Genomic DNA, 25,559 nt, shown 5'->3' with positions numbered 1-25,559 from the left:
GTATGACATATATATATATATATATATATAGAGAGAGAGAGAGAGAGAGAGAGAGAGAGAGAGAGAGAGAGAGAGAGCGTGAGCTAGCTTAAGTCTTGGGGAAAGAGAAGATTCAAGATTCAAGAAGAAGAAACAAAAAGGTATGAAAGTGATATTTGTAGTTCTTTTATAAAGAAGTTGTCCCCTTTCAAAGTGGAGTGACGCTCTAGTAAAGTTAACTTTATGGTGTTCCCCTCCTCTTAAGAGACATTAATATATTTTTCTCTTTCTTTCTTGGTCCTGCACTTGGTCTTTAGTACCAATGGCAATGTTTTGATGGGTCATGCTACGTATTGCATGTACTTAACCATTTATTTGAGTGTGAGACAATTAGAAATACAGAGAATCAAGCACTACGAGACTTGCCTAGCCCGAGATTATAGTGTAAAATTCTCATGTGAAATCAAAAAACCCTCCACAATTGTTGTATGGTAAAAACACGTCCCGGTTCCCATCTATAATATTTCAGCATTTAAAAGTCATTGTTAAAGGCAACTACTCATCATTTCTTGTTAAGAAACACATTCCCATAGAATGTAGTATATGAATGTGAATGTGTATACATCATGTAATGTGTCATGTAGGCAATTCCTTCACCGTTAAGCAAGCTTCATCTTCAAGTATGCACAATGAGTGTTGATTTTTCAGTGAATAGTCTATCTTTTCACAATTGTTCTACCATTCATTTGCAAATAGGGGTTACAAGAATACACAAAGTTCAACAATAATGAGCACTAAACATGACCATATCCAATAGATATATGAAACCTGGTTCTCACACTAGAGGGAAAGGCCAATTTGGAATTTGGGCCAACCTAATATGAACCCACCAATACTAAGTATATATCAGAAACTTAGAGCTTGGAGGGTAATACACCGAGAGAACTCTTGTGAATAGTATTGTAATTGCAATTGTGAATAGTGAAGTTGCCAACGATGATGTGCACATTGAATCTTTGTCATCATCCATCTCTTTAATGTGGTCGTGGAGCATTTACCATACATTTAACTCTTCATGTCTTTTTTATTGTATGGAACAAGCCTACGGATACAACATCCGAGTCACAAAGCTTAATTTAACCTTAAATTTTTTTTAAACCATACAATTTTCTAATCATGGGATTAGTTATCAAACACATGAGCTACCTATTTGGCAAGTATAAAGTATGTCAAAGGAATTTAAAATAAGTCTTTTTTCACATGTGTGAAAAAAGATACCTCAAAGAAAATGGAGGCTACTTTATCTCCGATAAATCCCAGCACTCAAGGCCCCGCATGTACAATTTTAGAACTCCAACCACCTACACTCTCACGTAGACCACATGCTCATTGACATACCATGTCATTAGAGACAAAGCACATAATCAAATAACAATTGTCTCACTTTTTAAGCTCTAACATACTCCACCTACAAAATATAGAGCTACAAGCCCACATTAACAAATGAAATGTTCGTCAAACATTATCAAATTCAGAAAATCTACCCAAATCAAGAATTTGATGTGAGACCAAATTTGATCTAGGACAAGGAGTTAGTAGATTAAAATGAGCTATAGAGTTTAGTGACAAAAATAACCCTTGGACTTGTCGATCCAAAAATAGAAATCAAGGTCCTAGAAATGTAACTAGATATTTTGGTAGAACAATTGTACAATGCTCCAATAACTCAATAGAGTACTTATCAGGCAAGTAAATATGTGAATAATTTTTATCACTAAATTGGCATCACTAGACTCATGCTCAACTAAGTTAGAAAACAAATTGCACACAACACCCTAAACCTAGCTGGTAAACAATTAGACCTTCAAAAGGAAAATGGTAACACTCAAACCTTGAGCAAATGTCAAGCACCAACTTTACCTCAACCAATGAAAGCATAACACAAACCCATGGGTAGCACTCCAATGCATAAAACGATAGTCTTTCTAATGGAGAGGGGACAATACACAATAATTGGAGACCTCACCCACTAATTATAGTAGCAAATCTACCAAATTTAGCAAATATAGCTCCCAATTTTATGAGATATAGAGACGCTTACATGATACATCCATATAGAATGCTTATAGACATTAGATGTTATAGTCACAACAGTTTTCACATGGTGACTGAATTCCTTGCAAATCACAAAGATAACATCGCAACATTAACGTGCAACATTGCAAGTAGGTTGTTGTTCCTCCCCAAAACAAACAAACTATCTCAATGAACTAACAAGTCTTGTGACTTGATCACCTAGTTTCAACATGAAGCCACTTGCCAAACGTGTGGCAAGGAGTAGGAATCAATTTCAGTTTGAGTCTAATTGGATCAATAAACCATAGCTTAACAGCTTAGAGGCTTAATAGCTAGTTTGATTCAAGTTTATAAATTTATAAATAGTTTGGTTTGGGGGTTCGGTTTGGTTTGAGACTTTATTGGCTTAATGGTTTGTGAACCTCAAACCATAACTAACAGTTTGAGGGACATTTTTGAAATATATAAATAAACTTCATAAAGTATGTAATATGTATGAGGATTTGACAATTGCTAAGTACATGTGCTTGCACGCATAAGCACAAAATGTTGTGATAGTGTCATGTTTTTTTCACTAGAGCAAAACACTATGAATGTTATAAAGTACAATCAAATGGATATAAAGCACAAACATTGTCAAAAAAAATCATGATATTTCCAGTGAGGGAGAGTGATTTCTGAGGGTTCCTCTCTTTGCATCCTGATTCCCTATAATAACAATCGTTTACTTCCTTTTCTCTCCTTCATATAGTTTTTTGGCATCTCATGCATCCTTTGAAGAGGATTCACGTTAACTTCATTGAACATTTTCCTTTGGCGTCTTCTTATTGAGAACATCTCTTCGATTTGTAGTGATTGCATCTTCTTTTGCCACAAGTTTAGATTTCGTTTCAACATTTGCTTCAATTAATGATTCTTTCTTGGCTTTTAAGATTAACATTTTGGTCTATACTCTTGAATTTGCAATGTTATTTTGTTCATAGCAAGTGACCCCTCTTTCAAATATTTATGCACGATTTCCCTCTCGTTACAACATGTACATGAAGGAAAATGTAAAGTTGTGGCAGAAGTCATACAGGGGCAAACAAAGCGCGCCCACGTGAATCAAAAAGCTCATAGCATCCTCATATGATATCAGATGTCAGAGTTCAAATAGTTGAATCAAAGCCAACGAAGCAGGCTATGATATGACCTAATAAAATCTATGTTTTGAAATTCAGTCCAAGAGACACGAAGGAAAAATGTTTAGTATATGATCCTTCAGTGTTCCTCTCCCACTTTGAGTTACCCTTTTTTTTGTCTCCCGGGACCCGCACCCCTCTCTTGAGCAAGAATTAATGAATTCCTCGTTGAATGATGTTGTTTTGCAACATCGATGTATCAGACATGGGAAAATGGAGGCTCCGATTTCACACTTTATGCATATCCATTGAGGTTTAACCAAACCTATCAAGCTAAACCACGTAAAATAAAAGCGTGGAGCTTACTAATGTCACTAGTTATACCCACAAAAGTTTATGAAGTAAATATGTACATCAACTATAGTGACTAAAAAGCTAACGACTTGACCTAAAATTTTTGTTTATAACTCAATGACAAGAAGGATGTGGAATTTCTAGAGAACTTAAAATTGTGCAAGCAAGAGTCACACATTGTGCTACCTTTTGACAAACCCACATGAATCAAAGAAAGTTAATCTATCAAAGGTTATAAACACATTTTCAAGTAGAGTTATGCGCATATGAATGAAGTGCTACCCAATGTGGTCATTCACTATCCCCTTTCAAGATAACGCAACAACATTTAGGAAAAGGCTTGTACCAATGAACTTTTATGCCTAATAAAATAGAAAAAATGCTCAAATTGGCATAATGTATTGTATTGACAATACTAATTGGCATCCCTAGTAGCATTAGTACCCAAATAATAATAATGGTCATATTTCAATATGTGTGGACTTTAGAAGATTTAATGCAACCACTATTTGAGGCATCTATACAATCCCCGCATGGAGAGTAGTGGTCAAAGAGGCCCATAACACCTAAACAATATTTCCCACATGCGGGAAAGGAGGTTAACAACATGCCATGGAGATGAACAAATCAAAAGATGAAATGGTTGCATATGATATCCCACACCTATGCTATATAGAGGTGACCTAATTAGCATATAATGACGAATTGTATAGAGCCAAACTACCTACTCAAAAGTAGTCACTATGTTGGCACCACTTTCCCTCAAAGATAACCATTGGTCTCAGTAATTTTTGCATAAAGTTAACCACGCTTTTTCATTGCAAGCCAACAAGTTGGAGATTATCATAAGTATTGTACTACATGTGGGTACCATCTTAATTTATGCTATAAGATTAGGCAAAATGATTTTAATTGTGAGAGGTGTGTAACTACTTAATTATTGTTTAAGTTTTCGGTAGCAATAAGCAACAATTTTGTTTGAGCCAAATTAAACCGCAAAAACCATGGCTTAATGGTGTAATTGGTTTTGTTTACTCTAGTTCAAGTTTAGAAATTAATAAATTGTTTGCTTTGGCTTGGGGGTTTGTGGTTTAATTGGTATCGAATTGCAACTTTTATTGCTCAATGGTTTAGGGATAAGTCATTATTGAAATATTTACTAAAATCGAACTAACTTTATAAAGTTAAGAGGTATAGCCTATTAATCAATAAGTTATAACATTTTAAGATCGAATCTTTCCTTTTCCCCCATTTTATTAGCAAGAAAATTTTGTTTGGAAAACTCTATATTAAATAATTGTGCAAAAATTACACAAAAGATTGGTTTGCACCAAAATCGAACTACAAAACGAAGCTTAATTGTTTGTGAATTGCTTGAACTCTTATGTTTGAGCTTGGAAATCCTTCCAATGCTTTGATTGTAATGGTTTCACCACTTGGTTTGGTTTGGTTTTTAAAATTAAGAAAATGTCAACTATTTGGTGTGGAATAAATTGAGTTTGACACCCTCAACCCGAACCATTGCCAACTGCTAATTTAAGGCACTAATTTCCATTGAGATTTCAAGTAGCACACGTAGGTTCGTGCCATAATGTTTTTGGCTCCACACATGTCAAATGTCGAACGCGTGCATGATGGAACATGTATGTAGAGATAGGTAATTGCATGCATATACAATTTCATAAACTCTTATTTGTGTGTTAGCCTTTGGTGGGAGATAGTTATATATTAACACACACAAGAGGGACATGTCAAATTGGATCAACCTAGTGAATAAAATCCTTTGAGACGAATTATATTGTCACTTCGGAGTGCGAGTACTCTTCCAATTTGTATTTGTACCTACTATTGTAATTAGCAAAACCAATATGTCTGTGTTTGTGCATTTAGCCTTTGTTATCTTCCATCATTGAGTGTTGTGTTCTTGCTCATTGTTTGCCATTTTTTTCCTATACTGCTCTTGTAAGATCTTTGAGTGATCAGGTCAAGTTGCACTTGTCTTAACTCCAACAAGAACAAGGATGGGACCATTATTGACAACATCAAGAATGCTCTTTGAACATTTACTCGACCACAAATCCAAACTCATGGTAGATCCATGTTGTGAAATTAGGGATCAAGCTTTGTTTATAATGTGAACTTTTAGTTTTTCATTTTGTGCACCATTTTTAAATTCCCCCACATTACACAAACGGGGAAAATGTTTTGTGATGATTGTTGGTCCCATTGGTCATGATGGCCCTCATAGACATTAAAATATCATCATTGTGATCTCCTAGTCAAACTCATCAGTCTTTGGCAAGTAGTTTTTTCGAAGAAACCTTGACTTGTATTGGAATTGCTCTCGATTCTAAATGTTTTTAAAATACCTTTTGTTCAAGTCCTAATGCAATGAATACAACTATTTCGATTTTAGAGTCATGGGGTCATATTTTATTCATTTGAATACATACAGAACGGAAAAAAAATTGAACATGAATTTGTGCTCTATACAAATGATAACCCTTTATGACGGCTAAATCGAGATTCCCAACATTACGAGCATGACATTTTTTAAGAGCATTGAAAAACATGACAAAGGAAATCATTCTTACAATGAAACAAAGTTATGTGGTATGATTTTGTATTGTCACTTCATGTGTGAGAATGCATCGACTTTATGGAGGTGACAGGGGAGCATTGAATAGTATCTCAATCTTCGGATTATGGCAATATTTATTTGGAATGAGATATTCATGCAGCTCTACAATCAATCAACTTGGCTTAACAAAGGGGGTACATCGAGATTTGGGCAAGGAAATTCAGGTTGTTGGATGGCCCCACTAAGTTGCCCATAGGCTCGCAGTTTGAATCAACATAACACTATTTGCTTTATGCCTTTACCGTGTTTTTCATTAGTTTAATCTTTTATCGAACAAGTGATAGGTTTTTTATTAAATTGATTTAGTGTAAGGTTAGGTTTCATGTTGTACTATACATTGGTCTAACTTTCAAATATGGTTTTTTCCGAATGCCTTTTTTTTTGTAAATTTGAATTTTTGTTTAACCTTTGGAGTCTGTGGGTATATGTCTTAAAGTTATAGATTTTGAATTTAGGGAAACCGAATATCCAAAAGCATCATGTAGCTTTTTCTTCACGTTGGACATGAAAAAAGGTTTGAATCCCAAAACCCGAAATTGGTAGAAATCTAAAGTGAAGTGACATCTTAGGACCACAACACGGTACTTGTTGTTGACGACCCATTAACTTATCCAACAAGGAATTTCACTAACTAGGACCATTAAACTTATGGTTGTCGTTCACCAAGGCTTTGCTCTCAACAAATATATATCTAAATAATATGTAAAAATAGACGACAAAGATTGTCTTGATGTGTGTGCAACCATTGGATGGATTGAGGCCATGTTCATTGCCCTAATTTGGTCACGCTCTGTGAAGTCATGCCAATTGTTGGTTCAAACTCATGGGTTGTTGTTATGAGCTCTCAACCATGGATCATTTAGATGAGACCATGCAAAGATCTCTCTTCAATAGAGTTGAAAGTTGAAACTAAGAATGTGTATGAGATTGTGACAATGTCAACTTTCAATGAGACATGAAGATTTGCCCATCTTCTTACTATCGAGGAATAAGCTTGTTTCTTCTACTATGTTATATTGGCAAATTTCAAGATGTAACGTTTATTTCTCAAATAAATCCAACGTCGTATGTTTTTAGGCCGTTAAAATTAAGACAAATAATCCAAATTTACAATGCACATATGCAACATGTAGAAGATAAGCCAAGAGAAGAAAATGTAGATTTCTTTCCAAAATTATCATTGTCTCAAAAAAGTGAAATGATGTCGATCAGAGGCACGTAAGATTCCCCACTAGATCAACAATGTATCTAGTTACTTGTGACCAAAGGTGGTTGTTTCAACAACCATTAAGTATGTAAACAAATAATGTTACCATAGTTGTATGTTTGAGTATGGATTCCAAAGTACATATACACACTTTGTAGGTTTATGGAGGCTAAAGCAAGATGCCAATTTGTTCCAAAGTTGGATTTGCATTTAATGTCATTCATAAAATACTGTGATGCCTTGTGGCGGCTATGGGAAATGAGATGCGTATGGTACATACTGCGGATTTGTATTTAATGTCCTTTATCAAATTTATTGGTCCTTTATGGTGACAAAAGCGAGATGCTATGCTACAGTGCACATTTAAAGGAGATGCCATATTAGTAGTACATACATACCCTTCCCTTCAATATGAAGATGAAACAAGTGTCTTAGGTCCCTTCCCATTTGACTATGATTGTAACGACATATTGTTACAACAATGCAGTCGTTGATTATCCCCATTTATGTTACGAATGGTTTATGAATAGGCTAAAAACACATTTGATGTTAGAATCTACATGTTATGGAAAACCTCCTTGTATGTTTACATAAGTTTGGAAATAAGAAGGTGGACACTTTCCCTGCATTCTAGACATTCTAGACAAGTAATTTTAATCACCTTATATATGACATATAAAACATAACTGTTCACAATGGATTCTCGGTCATGGCTAATGTGTAGTGGGAATTTGTGCACATATATATTATAATTAAATGAAGAAACAATACCCCATTGTTTCGGGGATTGCTCATACTTCAAAAAATAGCACAATGGCTCTACTAAGGTGTTTCAACATACATTGTATGTGGGACGAATTTAAGTGTTGGTTCATTTGAAGGGGAGGAAAGATTCGTGGTGGACGAAGCAACAAGCTTCACGTATAAATTGTGATGGGCATAGGTGGATCATACAAGGAACCGACATATACTTGTAGACGAAGAAGGATTTATGATGATAGGAGACTTTCAGAAAAAGAAGAAGTCTAGATGTATCCATCGACAACTAGAGCTTGTATTCTATCAATGAAGGGAGATGTGTTGCGAATGCATGAGCTTGGGTTCGTAAGAAGGGTTTAGGGTGGTTGTACTTATTTGTTTTGCAAACGAGGAGGGATCGTGTACGGGCATGGTTTTTCTCATTCTCTGATAGCACGAGCGGCTTTAGGTAATGGGAAACAAGCGATTCCAATTCCATGTCCGCAAAAAGCATGTCGACACAGACTTACTCAACTTCATGTCAGCAAGCGACACGATTTCAGGTGCAACAACGTGACTTTCGTGATGAGTAATTTTTAGTATGGGGGTACAATCCGGCCAGACCCAATCCAATCCAATCCAATCCAATCCAGTGTGGTGTGGTGTGGTCAGGTTCGGTCGAGCTTGACCAAATATAGTCTGGTGGGGTCTGGCCCGGTCTAGCCTAACTCTATTCGGTTTGGTCTAGTCTGGCGTGACCCAATCCGGTCTGGTCTGGTCTTGTGTGAGACACAGAGAGGAGCCCCACAAAGCCTCTATTCTCCTCCTTTTACATACATACATACATACATACATACATACATACATACATACATACATACATTACATACATTACATACATTACATCATACATTACATACATACATTACATACATTACATACATACATATTTCAAAGCTTCTTCCTGTCTTTCTTTCCTTTCTTCAGAGCCTCTCTCTCTCTCTCTCTCTCTTCTGCTTCTCCTTCTCCTTCATCACAGTCACCATCAAGAAGAAGAAGAAGAAGAAGAAGAAGAAGAAGAAGAAAGTACAGGTTCCCTGCACCATTCCTCCATATCCGCCGAGCTCTCCACATCTTCTGTCGGGTATATATTTTTTATATGTATATGTATATGTATATTTTTTTATGTATATGTCTTCCTGATCTCTCTCTCTCTCTCTCTCTCTCTCTCTCTCTCTCTTTCTCTCTCTCTGTATATCGATCTGCTTCACATTTTTTCAATTCTGTTTGAATCTCCCGCCTTTCTTTCCATTCTTCTTTATTATCCATCTCTATCGATCGATCGATCGATTGCTCCTTCCGTCTTTACCCTCCCCACTTCTCTGTGCATCTCTCTCCTCTCCCCCCCCCTTATTTCTTGCCTTCCTCCTTCTCCCCCTTTGTATTCGATCGCTGTCTCTCTCTTTCATCAAACCTCTTCTTCTTCTTCTTTGGATCGCCTTCTCTCTTTGCTCAGGTATGTTATAGCAGCTCCTCCACTATCTCTGTACGCCTACAAATATGTAGCCTCATTTTTGGTGTGTTTCAAATCTCGCGCTCAATTCTCTACGAATCTCCTTACTTTCTTCTTTCCTAAATCTGTTCGTCTTTCCTCGGTTTGGCGCACATATTCTATTAGATATGCCATTGATGCTTCTCATCCTTTGTATATATACCCAACCTCTTGAGGTATCTCCGAATGTTTTGAATCGTCCCCTCTTTTTGTAGTTCCTTTGGATCGTTCAATCCATCTTGCTATGTTGTTTATCTTCTTTTGGATCTGATCTCGTATTCTCTAAGGTATGCATCACATTTCTCTTTCTCTGCATTTCTTGACAGAAATATATATATAACTTTAGTTGATTCAAATTGATTTAAATCTCCCAGCTTGCTTAGTTCATTTTCCTTCTTTCCCTGCATCTGTTCTTCTTTTGGATTGAACTTCTGTCTTTCTTCTCTCCTTCACTTTCTCTGTATATGTATACAAAATTATCGCTCCCGTGTGTTCAAACTTACATATTTTCCTCTAGATCAGATCGGCTTCTACTGCATGACCTCTGTATACTGGCGTACCCAAAATATTTCTTTTGGTTCTCCTCTGTGTTTGAATCTCCCGCCTCTCGTTTCTCTCTTCTCCACCGGTTCAGATCCCGCCTTTTTCAATTTCCGTGTTTTCTTTTATTCAAATTGATGCTGTCTGTCATTAGCTGTAATTTTTTGCTTTCTCTTTCAAGCTATCAGTTCAGTCTAAATTCTTCATCTTTTCTCATATTTCTCTGTAAAATATCTCTTCTTTAGTCTTTTTTTTGTGTATTTTCTTCTCATTTGCTTCATCTTCAATTATTTTATTTTATTTAATCTGCACCATTTGTCCTACTGTAGCCATTTCATGTTTTGTATTTCTGCATCCATGTCTTCATTTGGTTTTGTCTTCTTCTTTTTCTTGTTCCCCATGCAAGAAAATTTTCACCCTTTGCTTTGATCCTTGCCTTCATTTGGCTTCTGTTTTCCACTGAGCATTTGTTTTCTTTTCCCGGTCAAGGGTTAATATACATAGGAAATGAATTTTATGTTTGTGATCTGTTCAAATTCTCTTTCTTGATACACTGTTCTAACCTTCTATTTCTCAGTAGTGAAAAATGGGAGATGCTGATGAAGTTCAACCTCTTGTCTGTGACAATGGTTCTGGAATGGTGAAGGTAAACTTTCTAGACCTTTTATGTGGAATTTTAAGAACAATGGACCAAGTATGATTATGAACATAAAAACTCTGTAAGCATTGCTAACATCATTGAGAGGCAAATGTTTAACATCACTATATTTCTGATATATTAATTTTCAAACATTAACCACCCATTTTTTCTGGATTATGCTACATATCAAATCATCTTTCAAAGCGTTTTTTTTCACAATGCACACCTTGATTTCTTTTATTTAATCTTTGAAAAAAGGCTGGATTTGCCGGAGATGATGCCCCTCGAGCGGTATTCCCTAGTATTATCGGGAGACCTAGGCATACTGGAGTGATGGTTGGGATGGGACAGAAGGATGCTTATGTTGGTGATGAAGCCCAATCAAAACGTGGAATTCTCACCTTGAAGTATCCTATTGAGCATGGCATAGTCACCAATTGGGATGATATGGAGAAGATATGGCATCACACATTTTATAATGAACTCCGTGTTGCGCCTGAGGAACATCCTGTCTTGCTAACTGAAGCTCCTTTGAATCCTAAGGCCAACAGAGAGAAGATGACACAAATTATGTTTGATACATTCAATGTGCCAGCCATGTATGTCGCAATACAAGCTGTATTATCTCTCTATGCCAGTGGGAGAACTACGGGTATGTGCTTTCTTTCCCAGCATTTGAAAATACTGGGTCCATTTGGGGGAGAACACCAAAATGCCTCTAATTTGTAGGATATTTTCTGAATATCTCAGAATTATCATAAAGGATCAGAACACCCTATGTTGTACATTTTGTGAGATATTCTTGTTATTTTTTGAAAACTTGGATTATTCACCAAATTTAAAACTTGGGGATTATTCACCAAGTTTACTACTACAGAGGGCATTTCTGTAAACTTTGAAAAACTCAAGGGTACTCTGGTATTTTATTTCTGCCTTTTAGTTATTACTATAATGTTTTTTAATAACAAAATACTCATGTCCCAGGTATTGTACTTGATTCTGGTGATGGTGTCACTCACACTGTTCCAATTTATGAGGGTTATGCTCTCCCACATGCTATACTAAGGCTTGATCTTGCTGGACGCGATCTTACTGATGCATTAATGAAGATCCTCACTGAGCGTGGATATTCCTTCACGACTACTGCAGAAAGAGAAATCGTCAGAGATATGAAGGAGAAGCTAGCTTATGTAGCACTAGATTTTGAACAAGAGCTGGAAACAGCGAAAAGTAGTTCATCTTTGGAAAAGAGTTATGAACTACCTGATGGTCAAGTTATCACCATTGGTGCTGAGAGATTCAGATGTCCCGAGGTTCTTTTCCAACCATCTCTTGTTGGTATGGAAGCTGCGGGTATTCATGAGACCACATACAACTCGATTATGAAGTGTGATGTTGATATTCGTAAGGACCTTTATGGAAATGTTGTGCTCAGCGGAGGTTCTACTATGTTTCCTGGTATTGCTGATCGAATGAACAAGGAGATAACTGCTCTTGCTCCTAGTAGTATGAAGATTAAGGTGGTTGCACCGCCTGAGAGAAAATATAGTGTCTGGATTGGAGGATCTATCTTGGCATCGTTGAGTACATTCCAACAGGTATTCTTCTATGTTATATGTTTGTAATAAAGACTGTTCCATGTTATAGTTTGTGAAATTGTGTGCATGTCTCGAAAATATTTGGTTCATTAATGTATGTTTTATGTCATGCTGTAATTATCTTCATTGTGAATATTTTTATCAGAATGCTTGTTTCTTCTGTTATGTAGCAAATTGTGTATCATTTCAAAATGCTTCTTTGTTCATCTATATAGTTGTGGATTGTGTATATTTCTTTGGAAAAGCACTTATTTCTTCCTTTTGTGATGGTGCAGATGTGGATTGCAAAGTCAGAGTATGATGAATCTGGCCCTTCGATTGTGCATAGGAAATGCTTTTAGATGAAATTAATATTTTGATGCTAAGATTATTACCATCTAGTTTGTGAGGTTTGATGGATGTAGAACATACCTGTTTGTAGTTTTCTGCTGACATTTTGGTCATATTCTACTAGCATTTTGTATACGAATTCTGGGTATGTTTTTTTGTGTAATGGTACCCCATATCAGTGGGGGATTAATTTGCAGTTTTGTTTTACACGGAAAAGATATATTGTTTTAGAATTGGCTTGAATTGATCAACAGTTGCTTGTAAAGTAGGCACTTTGTACTACTACATTTGATCCTTGGATTAGATGTGGCAATTATTCATTGGTTAGGGTTACAAATGAAGCTAGACCTACATGTTAAAACATAAGTATTACGTGTTGACTTGTAAGTTATCAAACAAATGGATATGCAAGGCATGCAATTAATGTGAGGAATATAAATTGGTATGTGTTGCAATGTATGTGTATATGTATATCGCTCTCTCTCTCTCTCTCTCTCTCTCTATATATATATATATATATATATTGACATGTGGTAACAAAATTTGATTTTGGATCCAAAGTTACTGCAAAGAACATTTCCATTGTAACGACAACACCTTGTTTAGTGTGCCCAAAATGGGAATTCTGGTAATGGAACCATCTCATCTCTTCATTAACTTCTTTGTAAGTTGATATTAAGAGCTTCAAAAGCCATTACAGTATAGTTTTCTTACCTGAACTGTTCAGGACACTATCTGTATCAAATCCAGTGCGAAGGATATCTTTTCAAAAATTAAATATTTGTTTTGCTGTAAGTTTGCAACATGCATATGTGAGGAGTGTCAACCCAATGCGGAGGAGGTGAAAGATACACTATAAGGGCTGGGGTCTAATGCTGTTTATCGAAGGGGAGTTTACCACATATACATGCTCCTACGTTAAAGAAAATAACGAAGTCGAGGTTCTCTTTAATCATGCGAAGTGAAGATTAATCAAACTGTATTAAGGAATCTAGTAGGTGCTTTCTCTTACTTCTCATAAAATTGTGAGGGTGGAGGGGATCAATGTGGAAGTGCGAGTGTTCTTGAAACACTTATGTGGAATTGGTAGAGGAGGAGGGTTTTGGTTTGGGCGGACATCCTGAGACTTGAGACGTGGGTATGGATTTGGTTGGGTGGGCGGGTGGTTGGTACAGGAGTAGGGTTTTGGTTTGGGCGGACATCCCCGAGAAGAAGCTCGGGCCATGGAGGAGTAGGGTTTCGGTTTGGGCGGACATCCCAAGAAGAAGCTCGGGCCATGAAGGACTATAGGGTTTTGGTTTGGGCGGACATCCCGAGAAGAAGCTCGGGCCATGAAGGACTATAGGGTTTCGGTTTGGCCGGACAAGAAGCTCGGGCCGGACTTTTATGTTTTATGTGGCCCCAGTTTTCTGCAGCATTTTGAGCAAATCAGTAAATACTAAACATTCTCTTAGCTCTCTCTCTCTCTCTCTCTCTCTCTCTCTTTCTTTGTCTGTTAAGACTTTCCTTAATTCATTCGGTTGGTTTCCGTTTTCACGGAAAGGACGAGCTCCTCCTGCGTAGGATCGACAGTTTTAGGGTTCACTCGGGGTTTATCAGGACACAGAGAGAACGGCATAACTTAGGGGTTCACCAGAGAAAGACAGGCCGTAGAGGAGCGAAAAGAAGCAGGAACAGAAAGAGAGAGGATGCTAAGCCTTGCCCATTATCAAGATAAGTTGCTCTGCCGCACCTCGCTAATACCCTCGTGTCAATGCGTTAATCCTAATATAGCTCAATGCACAAACCCTAATTACATTCAATGCAGAAACTCTAGTTATCCTCCATGCACAGTGGTAGCCCGATCTCGTCACCATATGCGATGTGGAGCTACGGAGAAACTCAGACACAACAATACAGGGGAATCAACGAAAGATTCTGATCCTCAATCTCATCAACATTCCTATTTAGATTCCGGTTCCTCATCTGTGAATCTCGCCTCCGTAGTAGTAGACTTCGACAATGATACCGATTCGTCTCACACTATTGTTCACATAACTTCAGCTGGGGGCCCTGGTTTTCTGCACCTTGTGATCAATGCAATGAAAAATCTTGGGTTCTCTGTTTCTAAAGCCAAAATAGAGTATGAAGATGGCATTCTTCGAGAGCAATTTTGGATCAATACTGGCCCTCGTGAAGGATCAAAACTTGTGAATGATAAAGACATAGAAAATGTGAAGAAAGTTCTTTCTAATGCTATGTATGAACATCTGCCTCCTGTATCGGAGAGAACTATTTGTGCAAAGAGAATGATGCCGACTAAACTTTATAAAAGACATGAGCTGTCTGAGATTGAATCTAGCGAGTATCAAAGGCGAACTGATCTACTCTTCAGACTCATGGATCAATACCTTAAGAATGATGTCTATTCCATCCAAAAGAGCATTGTTGATCATGTAGAGTACACTATTGCTCGGTCACGGTTCCGGTTTGATGACTTCGAAGCTTATCAGGTATTTGACATTGTTATTTATTGCTACATTTGCAGAATCTGTTGTAAGAAAAATGAAAATTGTTACTGCTTACTTGCATTTTCGTTTATAAGGGAATGCAAACATTTGCAACCCTTGTCCTAGGGAAAATGAATCTGTAAAGACATGCAAAATACTACTTTACTGGTCCTGTAATGAAGACAAAGTAAAAATACAAATACTGTGATTTTAACTTAGACTCATTGCATTTGATTTGGTTTCATGACCTAGAGTTATTAGTCATAAGGGATACCTCAATATCTATTGATTTATGCTTGCTATTTTGGGCATTCCATCTCTGTTGGTGGATAGTCGAGTGGAATGTTATTTTCAACTATAATTTTTCCAGTGGTGCTTACAGTCTTTAGTGTTTTTTCTTCTATTGAGCTTCCTATTGTGATACATGTTACAGATGCTCAACACCTGCAGTACGTTATATTTGAATATTCATTCTTGGATCTGTATGTTACACTTTTCATATCTATGGAATTTTTCTTTTGGACAAGGCAAATGAAGTGAATGAAACCATATTTTATGTAAGTTTTGCTATAACACGACTTGATATCTCTTCACTATCAATGCAGCCAAACTGTTGGATGCTTACTCTTCACTGTGTTTCTCGTTATCTTAGCTCTTTCATGATAACATCCCATACCTCTATCCTAATAGCTAAATTTACAACCTTCATGTACAGGCCACAGCTCGGAGTGCACGTGATCGACTCTTAGAAAGTTGGAATGATACTCAACAATTCTTTAAGGATAGAGATCCAAAACGGCTCTTCTACCTATCAATGGAGTTCCTTATGGGTCAGTAACCCCGTGCTTTCGTTCTTGCTATGGCTACAGAAAGTGCAGTAACACATTTTGGAGTCTTCTGTAGCCCCATTCAAGACATTTAAGAGTTTTTCTTTTTTCTCGTAAAAAGACATTTTTTCCTTGGATTTTGTTTTTTCTCGCTATAAAAGAGTGTGGAGACAGTTATTTAGAACAGAATGGGTTTTGAGGCTCTGTGTTTGCAAAAGTAGAGTGTATGTGGATTAGGGTGGGTGTTTTCTTCATCAATTGAGTTTGGGCCCAGATTTTGGGAGACAATTTGAGGTTTTTTGTCAAGTTTAAGACAGGTGACATGGTTATAGTTCTAGAGGACGTTTATGAAGAGGGTTATGATGAAAGTTCAAAGGGTTTGATTGAGCGGGTCACTAGTCTGGGTTCTTAATAATGCTTGTAAGAATGGAGCCAGAAAGTTTGTAAATTGAACCACCACCATGCTGTTATATGATCTGACAATACTTCTAGGCTTTTTGTTAGTGGGAACCTTTTACAAACGATCTTTAAGCATAAGTTTCTTTTAAAATCTTCTACAGTGCCAAATGACATGACATAGTGAAACATGCATCTTGAAATAGGTTGGAGAATCTGAAATTAAACTTGATATTAATATTTCTATTGCTAAAATATTTACCAGGCCGCTCATTGCTGAATAGCCTTTCTAATCTTGGTATTAAAGACCAGTATGCTGAAGCTCTCCAGCAGCTGGGTTTTAACTTGGAGGTTTTAGCAGAGCAGGTTTGTTTTCTAAAATCTCACAAAATTGCGATATTAACAGTGTTTTCTTTGGAGTATTGCCTATGAAATCAAGGTCTAGTGTGGCAGGAGATTGATGCAGCTCTTGGAAATGGGGGACTTGGACGTTTGGCTGCATGCTTTCTTGATTCATTTGCCACTCTAGACTTGCCAGCATGGGGGTATACAATGGCAAAACTGTATCTCTAGTAGTTTAACTTTTCATGTTCAGATTTTTAATTTTTCTTGCACTTTGACCAGCTATGGCTTGCGTTATCAATATGGCTTGTTCCGCCAGAAAATCAAAGATGGCTTTCAGCATGAGCAGCCTGATTTCTGGCTAAATTTTGGAAATCCTTGGGAAATTGAACGTTTGCATGTGTCGTATCCTGTCAAGGTAGTGTATAAATAGGGATTAGAGGGAAATAGGATAAATTATGTGAATAGTGTTGTCAAAATTAATTGTCATTTAGGAATAATATTTGCAGTTATTGATCTCTGTGCAAAGCCACCATTGAACTATGATTATTCCATGTGCATGCACATGCTACTAATATCAACTCTGAAGGTTGATAGCTCTTGTCTAAATATAGTGATGATATTATTTGGGATTAGTAAAGTAAGGATGAAAATAATGGTTCACCTGAGAGTTACAGCATATATCAGTTTGCTGCTTTGCCATCATGGTGCAGCATGTGTAACTCAATTTTTTTTTAAACACATGACATCAATCAGGCATCACTTTATTATCTAAAACACAAAATGTATTGTTTATTTCTTCAGTATAGAGCTCAAGACATGTTACTATGTATGTTTATTTTGAAAATGTTTGTGTGAGAAGCACTGTAGTCCCTCACTTCAAGAGATGTATGCATTGTTCTTGAGTGATATCTGGAGCGACTCTTCTATTATGTTCTTGTATACCATATCTGCTGAAAATTACTCACAACCTGGACAAACCTGCAAGCTACCAAACACATCTGTGTACACTGGAATTCGGGAATGTGTTCGTGATATAGTTTGTGTATATTGAATGGACATGTACTCCTTGAGGAAGCATCCAACAAAAAACTATTAATAAATAGAATAAACATCAATCTAGCTGAAGGTTTTGATATGTACACATAACCTATGTACACAGAAAGAGAATAAATTTAAATAGAGTGGAATTTTATCCTTTGCAACATCTAACCTGCAGTGAATTTTTTCGAGGTTGGCAGTTCTACGGTAAAGTGGAGGTCGAGACAATAAATGGGAAGAAGTATCATAAATGGATACCTGATGAGATGGTATGCAGAATATTAAATATTATCATGTCTGATGCCACATTAAATGCATTCAGTAGTCATATATGAGAGGAAGAAGGATAAAAGTTAATTGATGAGTCAGCATGCTAATGTTGTAGGTCGAGGCAGTTGCATATGACAATCCAATATCTGGTTATAATACAAACAACACAATCAATCTACGGTTATGGGCAGCAAAGCCAAGCAGCGGACTTGATTTGGTATCCCAGTATTGAATGCTATTAATATTCTCTTTGCATTAAATTCTCTTAAAATGAGTAACGAAGAAAATTACTAGGCATTCAAATGTGCCAACTCAAACACATGCTCATGCTTGATGATTTCTCTTTCATATTTAGGAGGCATTCAATACTGGAGATTATGTAAATGCTATCCTGAATAAACAGAGAGTGGAAGCAATCAGTAGCATTCTTTACCCCGATGATCGTTCATATCAGGTAAACCTTATGGTGTGTGTTCTGATTGGAAAACATTAACTATTTGATGCGATTTTGAATTCAGAACTTAAAAATATAAATTCATAAAAATATATTACAGAAAGAACGATTCATTTTCGTCAATGCAGGGAAAGGAGCTGCGCTTGAAGCAACAGTATTTTTTCGTTTCTGCCTCTCTCCAAGACATAATTAGGCGTTTCAAAGATTGCCATTCTAACTTTGAGGAATTTCCACATAAGGTTTATTAACCTGAACCTTTGTATAATCTGCATTGCATCCTAAATGTGTTAGATACCTTTGACTAATACCTTATCAATTGTGAATGAACACCGTCTTAATGTCTTTTTTGTTGCAGATTGCATTGCATTTGAATGACACTCATCCGGCTATTGCAGTAGCAGAGCTGATGAGAATGCTTGTTGATGAAGAGAATTTGGAATGGAATGATGCATGGAGCATTGTGACCAGAGTGTTTTCATACACAAATCATGCAATTATTGCAGAATCACTTGAGAATTGGCCAGTAGAGCTGATGGGAAGTCTGCTGCCTCGGCATCTTCAGGTATGCATGAATTGATTCATCATGGCATTTCTGTGATTGGAATCGTACCTGAATTTTTGTCAAAGTCTCCTTCATGTAAGCATGAATCAATGCATTGTGGCGTTACTTTTGTTAAATGTTTGACCTCTAAACTTCTGGTCCGATTTGTAATGCCATCATGATATTTTTGGATTTAAATCTTCTCCACCTGATGTCCACTAATATATATATATAAATAAATGAGCCATTACCTCATACTCAATACACTTCTGTTAGTCTCATTTTGCTTTATCTAAATCCCTTGATTACTACTGGATTGTGTATTTAGCCTCAAACCACTGATACATCTCTAAATAAATGAGCCATTATCTCATACTCAATATACATCTGTTAGCTGCAGACCACGGTTAATCCCTTGATTATTGGTTATTCAGTATGTAACTTCATAATTTTTACATTTGCACGTGTGCTTGCTTCATATGCTACTAGTGGTAATTGAGATTCTACACAGCAACATCATACTAAGATGTCTGAGTGTGTTAGCTTGATTTACACAAATTAGTATAATTATTGGAGTAATTAAGTTCCACCACCTCTCTCCTTCCATTCAATTTGCATCAGTTAATTCCTCACTGTGGGGGCAGAATCTTATCCTCTAAGTTGTAGATTTCCTGTGATCAAAAAATATTTCTGTGCAAGATTGCAGAGAAAGTTTCATTACAAAGATAGATTGATTTTGAAAAATTCCATGAATCCTTATATCACGAATATCCATAAATTTTTCCCCCAAGAGCTACTGGGCAATTGCTTCCATTAAGGTTTTGAAATTAGAAAACCTGCAGAAATATTGAGGAAGAAAGGGAAGTTACACTTTTCATTTAAACGTTTTTTCAAATAATTCTAGCATTTATCTATCTGCTATGAATGAGGTCCTTGATTCGAATCCTTATCCATTCCCAGCCGTCATTATTGTAAAGTGTTTATTCGTGAAAATATACATTTTGTTTCAAAGTGTTTATTAGATTGTAAGACCTTGCTTACATATTTCTAATGATGATCTCATTCTAGAGTTAAAATGCATTTTCAAGTAAACGCTATCATCACTAAAAGAAACTTGTGGAGATGAGGTTTTATCTCATTTTGTTGCGATAGTAGATGTTGTACATGCTTTTAATGTCAATCCAACAATCTTTTGGTACATATTCATGTCACATTTCAGCAGACAAAGGCATTAACACACTATCGTGAAGCCTGTTGCACCAATATCCTGAGATTATGCTCAATGTTGTGTGTGATCATTCGTATGGTAATTAAAGAAACACAAAAGAAATGATTCCATACAAAACATAAAAGAACGTATTTTCTTTTGACATTATTTTCGTATTTCCACGTGCTGGTGGATAGTCTAGTGTCCATTATGATGAGTCTACTTGTATCCTTGGGTGAGATATGTCATGTGAAAGACGTCTGTGGTAGACATGCATGAATAACATAGGAGATGCTGTACTAATCCGCGCTTAATTTATTTCCGACCATCATAGTTTTCTGTTAGATTTCTCGTGGTTTTCTAAACACATATTAACAATAAAAATGGGTCTGATATTCAATAAGCAAACATCAGAACTCTAGGTGTTTTGATATGCAGATAATTTTTGAGATCAATCTCATTTTCATTGAAGAAATGAAGAAAAAAGTTGGATCTGATTTTGGCCGATTGGCTCGATTGTCCATTGTTGAAGAAGGCTCTACAAAGGTTAGTTTAGTTATGGATTGTATTCTAACAATTAACCCTTTGTATGCTTATGAATGTAATTGATTTATATGACTCAGATGATTCGGATGGCAAATCTGGCTCTAGTAGGTTCTCATACTGTAAATGGTGTCTCACAAATGCATTCAACCTATGTTAAATCTGTGCTTCTCAAGGTAACTTAATAATCTTATAAAATCATGAAATATGCTTGTGCACGTTATATCTGGAAATCCACCTTCTCTGTCTATGCTTTGCAGGATTTCTATAGCATTTGGCCCCACAAATTTCAGAACAAAACAAATGGCGTGACACAGGTTTGTATCAATTATTAAAATATGTCAGATCAACAGGGAAATTTGATATAGATGTCAATGTAAGTCTAACATGAGTTCCGATGTAAACAGTTGAAATGCACAACAGAGAAGATGATTGAACTTGTAGAAAGTGTCCTGTTCTTGAAAATGTTGTTTTCTTTTCTGCTGCACTTCATTAATTTGGTTACCTACACATCTTTAATATTCAGATTTGATTGGTTGGATTTAGTGTTAATATTTGTTTTAAACAAATTTGATCCACTATTATTTGTGCTTCTCCAGCGTCGATGGCTTGCATTCGGAAATCCTGTCCTCCGAGATGTAATCACAAAATGGCTTGGAACAGAGGCATGGATAAAGGATTTGGATATCATTGCTGGTCTTTGTCAACATGCAAGTAATGCAGAACTTCAGAAAGAATGGAACCAGGTTTCCAATCTATCAGTATTGTGGCTGTCTATGCTGGGAATGAAACTTTTTGTTTTCACAGTTCATTTCATATAATAATTGTGTGTGCAGGCTCGTCAACAAAACAAGAGAAGACTAGCAGAGTATATACATACAGTTAGTGGTGTTAAGGTATTCTTCATCTACACCGAAATCCTCAACTTTACGTTTCATCATGGAATATTTTATAAAAATTTTCAGCACATCCTTCTGACAAGAACGAGGTTTGCTAACAATCCTTAGCAGTTTGACATGGTCTTATTTTAAGTTCAATAATGCAGGTTAGCATGGATGCAATTTTTGATGCTCAAGTGAAGAGGATACATGAATACAAAAGACAATTTTTGAACTTGCTTAGCATCATACACAGATATGTCTGCATTAAGGTGTCAATTTTAACCAGTCTACTGTGATATTGAAGTACTTGAATGCAACATTCATTTAGTTGTTAATACTATTTTCGAGCAGAATATGCAAGCTAGTGAAAGGAGGAATGTTGTCCCCCGTGTGCATATTTTCTCAGGTAAAGCAGCACCAGGATATGAATATGCAAGAAAAATAATTAAGCTAGTTCATGCTGTTGGAGATAAAGTAAATAGAGATCCAGATGTTGGTGATCTTCTCAAAGTGGTAAGTTTATAAAATCTTTTACCAAAGGATACTGCCCTACCTATATGTTGAAGATTCAATGCAAAATTGCTTCTCCAGAGTGGTTTAGGGTTGCTCATAATTTTCCTTTTAATAATGCAGGTATTTATTCCAGATTACAATGTTTCAGTGGCAGAATTGAGCATTCCTGCCTGTGATCTTTCGCAACATATCAGGTTGGTTAGAGAGATATTGATTGTAGATGGCTTTAATGAGAGCATCTTGTCCTGAAACTATTCTCATCCCTCACCTTATACATGGAGGAAAGCTGCAAAGAAAATGTTTCTGAATCATTATAAGCTTGTAGCAAGCTGGTAGATTATAGATCTTCACGATCATATTAGGTGCATGGATGATTCCTTTTCTGTAAAATGACATGGCCTCATCTGCTAGTTTGTTCCTCCCAGTCTTATGGGGAAAATACAGAACTAGTTCCCACAACCTATTTCCTAAGTCTTCTAACCCCATTTGGCTTTTGTGTCTCAAACATGCACATAGTTTTGCACCTTTCTAGGTTCAATTAGGAATCGGCAATGGCTCGGATCAAACCTGAATTGAACCGTTAAACCGTTTTAAACGGTTTGGCGGTTCGGTTTAGGCCTGAGCTTCCTTAACCGGTTCAAGCTCAGTTTGGGATGGCTCAAGCCAAACCCAGCAGATTTGGGCCAAACCAGTTTCCAAACCAGTTAAGTCTTAATTGGCTTGGCTAAACTTGTTTAGGAACCGGTTCGATTCAAGTTTAGAAACTCCCAAACTGGATAAGCCGAAACCGAACTGTTGCCGATTCCTAGGTTCAATTGATTAAATTCAAGCCCATGAATTATAATTGGTTCCACCTTGGAAAATATTTACCTGGGGATTATTTAGACAAGCATTGTGTGGGTACAAATAATAATAGTTTAACAAATTATTTGTGTGTGATTTTGTATGCAGCACACCAGGAAGTGAAGCATCAGGAACTGGAATAATGAAGTTTTCCATGAATGGGTGTCTAATTTTGGGTACACTAGATGGTGCAAACACAGAAATACGAGATGAAATCGGACAAGAAAACATGGTCTGTGTTTTCATTGAAGATTTTCTTTTCATGTATTATATCCTGCATGCATCGTTTTTATTGTTAATGCCATGGAATTCAAATATTTGTTTTTACTATGTTTAACAATTGTTTACTATAAGCTACTCGTAGGTATATACTGTTGAGATCATTAATTGAATAATGCAGTTTAAATAACCTAGTCAGAAGTATGCCCTTGAGATTGTTTATTTCTACTTGGTCTGGGATCTTAAGTTTATGATACTGGAATAAATCCCAGTTTGAGTAGCATGATGTTGGTATTTCCGTGAAGAGTAATCTTCTTCGTTTCTTTGTGTAATTATGAGATATTAGAATATTTGAAAGCAAGAAGCAATGGCATATCATCTAAATTGAGATGTGAACACCATATAATTAAATTTGGCCAAATTTCCACTACATTAGGATTCTTTGAATCTGTATGTGACATTCATATTACATAGAAAGTGCTCAATTCTAATATAAATTATATTGCTCATTGTTGTATTAATCAAAATGCATGTGTGGATATAATTCTCATTTTGTTTGTATTTATATTATCCTTTTCAATGTAGTTCACATTTGGCATGACGGCAGATGACGTATCTCGATTCAGAGAAGAACATCGCAATTTCCACCCACCTCGTGAACTCCATCGTGTTTTAGGGTATGGAATTAGTTACTTCAGTTTTCCCGTTCTAAAAATACTTCCTACTGTCTGTTACATAGAGAAAGTTCTAAATGATTTCCTGTATGTTTTAAGTATGATCCGAAATGGGTTTTTCGGGTTTCAAGATTATCTCAAGGCATTATGTGATGCTGTGGATGGTGAGGGGGGAGACTATTATCTCATTGGAAAGGATTTCATACCATATCTCGAAGCACAGGTCTTCTTCTCTCTTTTCTTTATCTGTCTATCTCTCTTTCTCACATTTTTCTTTTCCTTGTAATTTGGTCATATTATCTTGTACTATGCATGTGTTTGTAAATGTTTTTTATTTATCTAAAACCAGATATCCTTAATTAAAAAACAAGGGATTGCATGAGAAACCTTGATTTAGAAATTTTAGTCGTACAAAAGAATGGTCCAAGGAATCCAAATTCATAAGCATGATGTTGCAATTCGTTATTTACAAAATAAAATCTTCATGCATTTAGTTAGACACTTACTATTTTACTGTAAACGCAAAGGCTTTTCCAAATTCACTCTCTAAAACCCAAGAATATGATCATATGTTTAGTTTGTTACTATTGTATAACAACAAAATTTTGCTGTTAAAATGCTTTACAAATTTCACTTACCAAAACTCAGGTGAGGGTTTGAAGACAGATTCTTGAGTGTAGTGAATCCTCTCTATTATGCTAAGAAAAAATAGAGAGACAGATTTGTGTTATGATCATAAAATTTCTTTGATTTCTGACTAGGCTGCGGTCGATAAAGCATTTGTGGACAAGAAGAGATGGACACAAATGAGCATACTAAATACTGCAAAATCTGGCAAGTTCAGCAGTGACAGGGTGATCAGAGAATATGCAGAGACAATATGGGGAATCAAATCTTGCAAGAGACCTATCTGAAGTAACAGTTGATATCATCCTAATTTTGATGCATGGAAAAGAAAAATAGGTCATATTTGACATTATTTGACATAATGATGTTGATTTCTAATTTCCCCACCAAGCCTGGAAGTTTTCCAAATATAATCTCACAAAATCTCATCTGGCCTTGGTAGTCATGATATATCATCCGTGACCAATCTTGTAATATGTACAATCGAGTGTATGCCACTTGTTATTGACTGTCTGTGCAAGCTTTATATATGGCATGCAATCTTGAAATATAAGACTAAAATAAAAGTTCAACATACTTCATCTCTATTTTGTGTCAATTTGTGTGAGCACATTCTTATTAGTTTGAGCAGTCTGTTTTGCCAATTGGCTATTATTTATGGACTGAGATGTTTCATCCTTTTTATTAATGATAAATTCATTGCTTCTTGCTAAATATGCAATGCTTCATTATGATTTATCTGGAGGACTTCGGTACTGTAATGAAGTCAGTGTTTCTTGGACAGCCATTTGGTCAGCTACTATATAGATCTTGGGTTACATTACTTGAATATGTATATATAAGGCTCCATTAATGTATGATTGCAGCTCTGTTTGTGTAAAAAGAAAGCATCAACAAGTCAAGGTATAATTTTGAA

At 36.2% G+C, this 25,559-nt stretch overlaps 2 protein-coding genes across 7 annotated transcripts in view; both read left to right on the top strand.

Moving 5' to 3' along the window:
- The window catches only part of LOC147859469 (actin-like), a 32,186-nt gene extending 19,209 nt beyond the window's left edge, over positions 1-12,977 (top strand). The window contains exons 2-6 of one of the 5 annotated variants that reach the window (XM_087326221.1): positions 9,198-9,260; positions 10,786-10,854; positions 11,107-11,500; positions 11,833-12,446; positions 12,722-12,977. In XM_087326221.1, the coding sequence (XP_087182347.1) occupies positions 10,795-10,854; positions 11,107-11,500; positions 11,833-12,446; positions 12,722-12,787 (1,134 nt within the window). In that variant the 5' untranslated portion in view covers positions 9,198-9,260; positions 10,786-10,794 and the 3' untranslated portion in view covers positions 12,788-12,977. Of the gene's footprint in view, positions 1-9,097; positions 9,261-9,512; positions 9,633-10,785; positions 10,855-11,106; positions 11,501-11,832; positions 12,447-12,721 lie in introns of those variants that run through there. The other 4 variants (XM_087326222.1, XM_087326220.1, XM_087326223.1 and 1 more) reach the window with 4 other exon arrangements.
- Positions 12,978-14,329: 1,352 nt separating this feature from the next.
- Positions 14,330-25,232, top strand: LOC147859468 (uncharacterized). Of its 2 annotated transcripts, none has more exons than XR_015530362.1 (22): positions 14,330-15,268; positions 15,981-16,095; positions 16,754-16,854; positions 16,942-17,033; positions 17,113-17,248; positions 18,072-18,140; positions 18,257-18,358; positions 18,497-18,595; positions 18,724-18,834; positions 18,951-19,157; positions 20,782-20,889; positions 20,967-21,062; positions 21,147-21,203; positions 21,486-21,632; positions 21,723-21,782; positions 21,932-22,036; positions 22,119-22,280; positions 22,401-22,474; positions 23,232-23,355; positions 23,928-24,019; positions 24,148-24,239; positions 24,778-24,916. XR_015530362.1 is itself a non-coding variant. In XM_087325911.1 (22 exons), exons 1-22 carry the CDS (start codon positions 14,465-14,467, stop codon positions 24,928-24,930), a joined length of 3,138 nt encoding a protein of 1,045 aa, XP_087182037.1. In that variant the 5' UTR covers positions 14,330-14,464; the 3' UTR covers positions 24,931-25,232. The 2 variants fall into 2 exon arrangements, 1 of the variants encoding a protein (XP_087182037.1); XM_087325911.1 differs by having other exon boundaries at positions 24,116-24,239; positions 24,778-25,232.
- Positions 25,233-25,559: the final 327 nt, after the last annotated feature.

The sequence above is a fragment of the Azolla caroliniana genome, unplaced genomic scaffold, assembly GCF_043228905.1.
Source record: "Azolla caroliniana isolate FFs.n. ecotype wild unplaced genomic scaffold, voAzoCaro1.0.p SCAF_10, whole genome shotgun sequence".
NCBI classification, from domain to species: Eukaryota; Viridiplantae; Streptophyta; class Polypodiopsida; order Salviniales; family Salviniaceae; genus Azolla; species Azolla caroliniana.
The sequence above is the reverse complement of the archived record's forward strand: the minus strand, read 5'-3'. Positions and strand labels throughout refer to the sequence as shown.

Bases quoted from the DNA above. Each gene is read 5' to 3' on its own strand.
- LOC147859468 (XM_087325911.1), top strand. From the start codon at position 14,465: ATGCTAAGCCTTGCCCATTATCAAGATAAGTTGCTCTGCCGCACCTCG. The intron at 16,096-16,753 runs GTCAGTAACCCC...AATATTTACCAG, and splicing joins ATCAATGGAGTTCCTTATGG to GCCGCTCATTGCTGAATAGC. The intron at 18,359-18,496 runs GTATCCCAGTAT...TTTCATATTTAG, and splicing joins CAAGCAGCGGACTTGATTTG to GAGGCATTCAATACTGGAGA.